This window comes from Cricetulus griseus (genome assembly GCF_003668045.3).
Source record: "Cricetulus griseus strain 17A/GY chromosome 1 unlocalized genomic scaffold, alternate assembly CriGri-PICRH-1.0 chr1_1, whole genome shotgun sequence".
NCBI classification, from domain to species: Eukaryota; Metazoa; Chordata; class Mammalia; order Rodentia; family Cricetidae; genus Cricetulus; species Cricetulus griseus.
This window is the reverse complement of record NW_023276807.1, coordinates 211,126,538-211,133,841: the sequence shown is the minus strand read 5'-3', so window position 1 is coordinate 211,133,841 and position 7,304 is coordinate 211,126,538. Positions and strand designations below refer to the sequence as shown.

Genomic DNA, 7,304 nt, shown 5'->3' with positions numbered 1-7,304 from the left:
GAAAAAGCTTGCCTAGGCCTCTGGGGCTTGGTCTCACAGATGCAGAGCCACCACACGAGACTTCTCCAGCTCCAGATCCTCCTCTGTCTGGCTAGTGGTGGAGTGTCATAGGAGAACTCTCAGTTTTAGCAAATGAAAACAGAACCTACAGTTAAATTCCAACTTTAGACAGACTACAGTTTTCAGTAAAGGCTCCATTCAATGTTTGGGATGTTGTTGAGGGGGGTTATTGTCATTGTTGTTCACCTGAAATGCATGTTTAATTGGGCATTCTCGTCGCGTCTATCTCGACCAGCAAGAAGGACACGACCGCGACTCTTCTTCAAGCAGTTTATTCAGGAACTTTGTCCATTAGCTTCTCCTCCTACTTCTACCTCTGCTTCTTCTATCTCTCCCAGCCCCCTGGCAAGCCCTTAAAAGCAAGCTCATTACCCACTTAGCTCACGCCACCTGGCGATCCCGGATAGGTCACAGCTGGAGGAGGCACACCAGATCCACTAAGCCCTTCCAAATAAGGCTTGTTTACAGCTAAGCTCGGTCTCCCTGGCATCCAGCCAGGCGCCATCTTGGGGCTGTGGCTCCCCACACATTCTGTGTTTTATGTGGCAGCCCTAGAGGGTGAAGACAGCAATGCTGATAATCCTAACACATCTGGATGCAGGAAGATTTTAGGGAAGTGTGTGTAAATGTCTCATTCTTGGGCGGGTCAGAGATGTGGGCTGGTTCAGAAAGTGCAGATAAGAGCAACAGAGTTGATGGATACTAGGAGATGGGTCACTGTGCTCACAAGCCCAGGCTGACGCAAGGGCATGGTGGAACAATGTGCCCCAAGCATTTACCCTTCTATCGGCGCCCACCTATGAACTAACCTCTTGTTGGTCTCCAAGAGAAATGGCACTCCACTGCGTTGCCTACTCTTCTGTGGACTGCTCTGCCATGTCAAGGAACAGCAAGAAGGTGGTTGAAATGTGCCTTAATACTTAGAGGCAGTGTGGTCTTGGCCTCAGCTTCAGTTCTACATTTGTAAACAGAGTGCAATGGTATTTTCCAAGGTAGTTATAACAGAAAAGGAAAAATGTTAACTCTCAGATATTATCATTTTATTCTTCAGTTTAGAACCTCCTGTGTCCCTCCATCACTCTTCACACCCTGTCCCTCCCTCTCTCTTCACACCGTTCCTCCCTCACTCTCTTCATACCCTGTCCCTCCCTCACTCTCTTCACACCCTGTCCCTCCCTCACTCTCTTCACACCCTGTCCCTCCCTCACTCTCTTCACACCCTGTCCCTCCCTCACTCTTCACACCCTGTTCCTCCCTCACTCTCTTCACACCCTGTTCCTCCCTCACTCTCTTCACACCCTGTCCCTCCCTCACTCTTTTCACACCCTGTCCCTCCCTCACTCTCTTCACACCCTGTCCCTCCCTCACTCTCTTCACACCCTGTCCCTCCCTCACTCTTCACACCCTGTCCCTCCCTCACTCTCTTCATACCCTGTCCCTCCCTCACTCTCTTCACACCCTGTCCCTCCCTCACTCTCTTCATACCCTGTCCCTTCCTCACTCTCTTCACACCCTGTCCCTCCCTCACTCTTCACACCCTGTCCCTCCCTCTCTCTTCACACCCTGTCCCTCCCTCACTCTCTTCACACCCTGTCCCTCCCTCACTCTCTTCACACCCTGTCCCTCCCTCACTCTCTTCACACCCTGTCCCTCCCTCACTCTCTTCACACCCTGTCCCTCCCTCACTCTCTTCACACCCTGTCCCTCCCTCACTCTTCACACCCTGTCCCTCCCTCACTCTCTTCATACCCTGTCCCTCCCTCACTCTCTTCACACCCTGTCCCTCCCTCACTCTCTTCACACCCTGTCCCTCCCTCACTCTCTTCATACCCTGTCCCTCCCTCACTCTTCATACCCTGTCCCTCCCTCTCTCTTCACACCCTGTCCCTCCCTCACTCTTCACACCCTGTCCCTCCCTCACTCTCTTCACACCCTGTCCCTCCCTCACTCTCTTCATACCCTGTCCCTCCCTCTCTCTTCATACCCTGTCCCTCCCTCACTCTTCACACCCTGTCCCTCCCTCACTCTCTTCACACCCTGTCCCTCCCTCACTCTCTTCATACCCTGTCCCTCCCTCACTCTCTTCATACCCTGTTTCTCCCTCACTCTTCATACCCTGTTTCTCCCTCACTCTTCATACCCTGTCCCACAGCTGCTTCAAGTCCCTGAGTGTGACAGTTATGGCAAAAAACAGCCTTTCACAGTGCTCCTCTCCATCCTTACACTCTCTCCGCCTCCTCTTCCACAGTCTTCCTTGGGCGTTGGTTGGAAGTGAAGAGGTAATGCAGACGTCCATGTAGGACCTGGCACTCAGTCTCTCAGTCTCTCATTTGACAAGTCACACATCTCTGCCTTAACTGCCGCCCGCTGCAGAGAGAAGCTTCTCTCACCAAGGAGGATAGCAGTTCAGCTCTCTGGGCATAAACGCAAATGTTTAGAGGAAACTTTGACATTACCATCTAGAAACCTTCCATAGGCTTTTGACTTTTGGTCAGAATTACAGTAGCAGGCATACCTCAAATCCCATCAGAAATCAGTTATTTACCCCAGTAACAGCCATGCCACTATGGCATTAGTGGACACATCTTGCCTGGCAGATCTGTGTTGCATTATACAAGGTCCAGTTCTAGGTAAGACTACTAACATCTTTTCTCCCCCAACAGCCTATGTAGTGCTTTCCAGAACTGTGAAAGGTGGCCATCAGGTAAGAAGTTTGCAGGTCAGTTTGAGACTGGTTTTCTATTTCCTATAGCCAACATGTGTGGTATCTTCAGCAATAAGGCCTTAACTATGAAGTTTGGTGAATAACCAAAGGCAATGGCAATAGTCTGTGTTGTTTTGGAGACCAATAACTCACAGGGAGGAGGTATCCCATGCCTAGTAATATAGTTTTCATTTTAAAACCCGTGTTTTCCAGTATTAACATTGGCCAGCCATGAGTAGTAATTCTGCCCAAACTATTTAGTTAGCTTATTAATTAGTAGATCTCCTTAAGGTTTTTTATATATCTTTTGTTCGGGATAACCTACCCAGTTTTCCTTTTCTCCCCCATCCTTTTGCCCCATCCCTGATTAATACTCCTTACTTTGTCTGACTGGCACATTGTGCATGTTTGTTTGCTCATGTACCTGTCTATGCATGTAACGCCCATTGAGTCTTTCTGCAAAACACATTTGCTACTGTGGCTATAGTAATCACTGTCTGTGTGCTCCTGGATGCCCAGTGCCAAGATTACCCTCAACCCAAGTTTCTAGGGACCCCTAACACGTTGAGGGAAAAGGCAAGATCCCTCCACATTCTGTCCCCACACCCCTAGCCCAACAGGGGCACAGTTAAGAACCCATCAGTGTCTGGGTTCAATCAGTGTAAGGCTTCAATTTCACCTCCAGTAAAACCATCATTCTGGAGGAAAGTCCAGTCATGAAGACAGCCAGCTTAAAGAAGAAACCATGACCACACAGTTCCTGTGGTAACAGCCCTGCCACTCCCCTGCCTGCTGAGAGTAATAAGTCCTAAGACCCAAAGATAAAGCTTGCAGTGGCTGCGAGCAGCCCCTCCGAGAGGATGCATCTCCCGGCTCTCCATCTGCTGCTCCTCCTCCTGGGCTCTAGCGCCAAGGCTGGTGAGTGTCGGGATCTTCCCTCTTAAATCTGCAGGGTCAGCTCCTAAAGCAATGGAGTTTAGTCTAACTTTTTGGAAGTCTGAAATGGGTCTCGCAGCGCTTCTCAAGAACCTGAGTGAAGTCTCCTTTTGGAACACACCCACCCATTCTTTAAAGCCATGGTGGTCTCCAAGAACACAGACGCTTGTGTTGACTGGGGGAGTGGTAATCCTAGAGCAAGCCGAGGGAGGCACCAGGAAAACAGGTGCATTCTCCTCATCTTTGGGGCTCAAGGCAGAAGTTTACCCTGTGGTTTTGCTGCTCTGTGCCTGTAAGGGGGCAGGACAGGAGGAAGCTGGACAGCTGTGCTGCCGAAGGGCCAGGGCCAGGGCATATGGGAAATCAAAAGGGGAAACTGCCTAACCCTGAGGCAGGATGGCAGCTGTGCCTTGAAGAAGAAGTGACTATTTGGAGGAGGGTGAGTTGAGAGTGAGAAAAGCTGATCAAGACACCTGAGAAGACAACGGGCAGCATTTGGGGCAAGGAGATCAAGGGAACCTTCTCCCAGCCTTAACCCAACTGTGTATCCTCTGGAGAGAGCATCCACACCTATGTCAGGCCCTGGGGTTCTCTCTGTTCTAGGGGAGATCATCGGGGGCACAGAGTGCAGACCACACGCCCGCCCCTACATGGCCTATCTAGAAATTGTCACTCCCGGGAATCACCTGTCGGCTTGCAGTGGCTTCCTGATAAGACGAAACTTTGTGATGACTGCTGCACACTGTGCAGGAAGGTGAGACGGGTGCTGTTTATCTCTAATGTGAAGAGAACCGTCAGGGTAGCACCCTGTGCAAACCCAGGTGAGACCTGAAGAGGGACCCTGAGTCTAGGTCAACTGACAAGAGACAGAGAGAGATGTTATTAAATAGATGCCCTGGGCCTCAGTCACTATAAATGCAGCTCCCCTCAGAGACGAGGGACATTACTCCAAAAGCATCCCCTCCATAACTCGTCAACAGAGAGAACTTATGGCTCACTTGTGAGTACTACTCAGTTTTTTCCGGGCCATCTCTCCTTGACATTTTCAAGTACACTGGCCATCAGTTCCCCTGGTCCAGAGCTGGTTATTTCTTTTTTGTTGGTTTGGTTGGTTGGTTTAGTTTGGTTTGGTTTTGCTTTATAAATTTATTTTCTTGTTTATTTTTTTGAGCTCATCGTTTCTAAGGAAGACAGAACAACATCCACAGGACATAAGCACTTCTTGCTTTGCTTGTAGCTCTTGCTGTAGAAGACATATAAAGTCCCCCCAAATTGGAGACTACTAACTCTGCCCCCTAGATCCTCCATTTCTTGCTCATTCCCCAGGGGAATCAGACCTAGAAAATGTGTCTGTTGCAGCCAACACTTTTTCTTGAAGCTTTTCTCTCCTGAAAGCTGACTTGAGCCCAAGATCTACCTTCAGGCCCAAGTACAGATATCTCCACATTGCTCTCCTGGTTAAAAACTGAGCTGTCCAAAATCATGGGTAGCCCAGTAAGAGGGTGGAAAGAAAGGACGGAAAGAGACCAGCATCCCAAGTGAGCAATTCCAGCCTTTTCTTAAATACGTTCATCTCTGCAGCTGTTGGTGTTTTCTGTTTGCGCTTTCTTTTTTGTTGTTGCTGTTGTTGGTTTTGTTTGTGTTTTGTTTTTGAAGCACAGTCTCAGGTAACTGGGGCTGGCCTCAAACTCACTATGTAGGTAAGAATGACCTTGAACTCCTGATCCTCACTGCCCACATACAGAGATTATAGGCCAGCATGGATAAGCAAGCCCTCTCCAGCCTCAGTCCCCATCCTTTCTCACAATAGGTCTATAACAGTCCTCCTAGGAGCCCACAACAAAAAAGTAAAAGAAGACACATGGCAGAAGCTCGAGGTTGAAAAGCAATTCCCTCATCCAAAATATGATGACCAGTTGGTTCTCAACGACATCATGCTGCTGAAGGTAAAAAGTTTCTCCCTCCATTGCACTCCCTTAGATTTTCCCTTCAAGTCCCCATTGCCCTGAGCTTTCCCTGCCCTTCTTCAGGAGACACTCTCTTCTCACCACCACACACACACACACACACACACACACACACACACACACACACACCATTGGGCTTAGTATTTTGCCCTTTCCTTCGCTGATTGCCTGTAGCCACCTCTTAGTCCATGATCCTCACGAAGAGCCCCTTGTTCCCTTCACAGTTGAAGGAGAAAGCCAACCTAACCCTAGGCGTGGGAACCCTCCCATTCTCAGCCAAATCAAACTCCATCCCACCTGGGAGGGTGTGCCGGGCAGTTGGCTGGGGCCAAACAAAGGTGAATGAACCACCCTCTGACACTCTGCAAGAGGTGAAGATGAGAACCTTGGATCCCCAAGCCTGCAAACACTTCAAGAGTTTTAGCCACGAACCCCAGCTGTGTGTGGGCAATCCCAAGAAGATTCGAAATGTATACAAGGTGATCCTCTTACTAGTTTTTTTCAAAAAACCACTGCTAAGGGCCAGAGTGTAAAAGGAGGCGGGACAGAAGACTGTCAGTTAATCACAGTTTAGGAATCTCAGGAGTGAGGAAACAAAGTATCCATCTTCCATCTGCTGTGCAGAGAACATGGGGTGATGTGAGGTAGGTATGGTGGCTGCCCCGGGAAAGAATGATGCCCGCAGCATCAGGCTCCTGGGCTGACTCTAGATCTAATTGCAACTCCAAGGTGAAAGGGGTGGGAGAGGTAGAGGCATTCATTCATACATTTCCTCTCTGTGCCTCCCCAACAGGGAGACTCTGGAGGACCTCTCCTGTGTGCTGGGATAGCCCAAGGCATCGCATCCTATGTACATTGGAAAGCAAAGCCCCCTGCTGTCTTCACCAGAATCTCCCATTACCGGCCCTGGATTAATAAGATCTTGAGGGAGAATTAGCTCTGGAGCTTGGAGCCTGTGATTTAATCTGAAGCTGAAATTGAGCAGGTTTTGTGTGCCATGTGCTTGAGCCTGTCTTAGTTCCTGCTGAAGCCCTGCCAACTCACTGATCTCTCTGAAGTTCTTACATGTCTCAGGAGGTTCTTAAAGGTCAATAAACCTCAATAAAGACCCAGATTCTAGACTGCAGTGTGAGTCTCCTCTTTCGGCTGCTCTCTTCTCCCTACACACAGCAATCTGATTCATGGTTTAAATAGCTGAGTATTTGGGAGGGAGTCTGTGGGAGTGGATAAGTGTGAAGGAGCTGGCAAAGACAGGATACACAGTGAAACAGGCAGAGAGATGGGAAATAAAGAAAATGAGAGTTTTCCTGGAAAGGCAAGGTCTACATTTCTATATTAAACAAGAAATTACACCCATTCCTTATCTTATTCTCTCTCTCTCTCTCTCTCTCTCTCTCTCTCTCTCTCTCTCTCTCTCTCTCTTCTCTCTCTCTCTCTCTCTCATTGCATATCTCTCTCTCTCTCTGTGTGTGTGTGTGTGTGTGTGTGTGTGTGTGTTATAGACACATGTGTGTGTATACATAGGTGTACATGCCCATGCACAAACAAGCAGGCCTGAAGAGAATGTCCAGTGTTCTGTGCTATCACTCTCTGGCAGGACCCTCTGAGACAGGGTCCTCAGTGAGCCTGGAGCTACA

The 7,304-nt window shown here is 49.1% G+C and overlaps 1 protein-coding gene across 1 annotated transcript; it reads left to right on the top strand.

Moving 5' to 3' along the window:
- Window positions 1-3,624: 3,624 nt before the first annotated feature.
- On the top strand, window positions 3,625-6,604 carry LOC100767563 (chymase). Its single transcript, XM_027390059.2, has 5 exons — window positions 3,625-3,682; window positions 4,304-4,454; window positions 5,511-5,646; window positions 5,892-6,146; window positions 6,461-6,604. Exons 1-5 carry the CDS (start codon window positions 3,625-3,627, stop codon window positions 6,602-6,604), a joined length of 744 nt encoding a protein of 247 aa, XP_027245860.1.
- Window positions 6,605-7,304: the final 700 nt, after the last annotated feature.

Bases quoted from the DNA above. Each gene is read 5' to 3' on its own strand.
- LOC100767563 (XM_027390059.2), top strand. From the start codon at position 3,625: ATGCATCTCCCGGCTCTCCATCTGCTGCTCCTCCTCCTGGGCTCTAGC. The intron at 4,455-5,510 runs GTGAGACGGGTG...TTCTCACAATAG, and splicing joins GCTGCACACTGTGCAGGAAG to GTCTATAACAGTCCTCCTAG. The intron at 5,647-5,891 runs GTAAAAAGTTTC...TTCCCTTCACAG, and splicing joins ACGACATCATGCTGCTGAAG to TTGAAGGAGAAAGCCAACCT.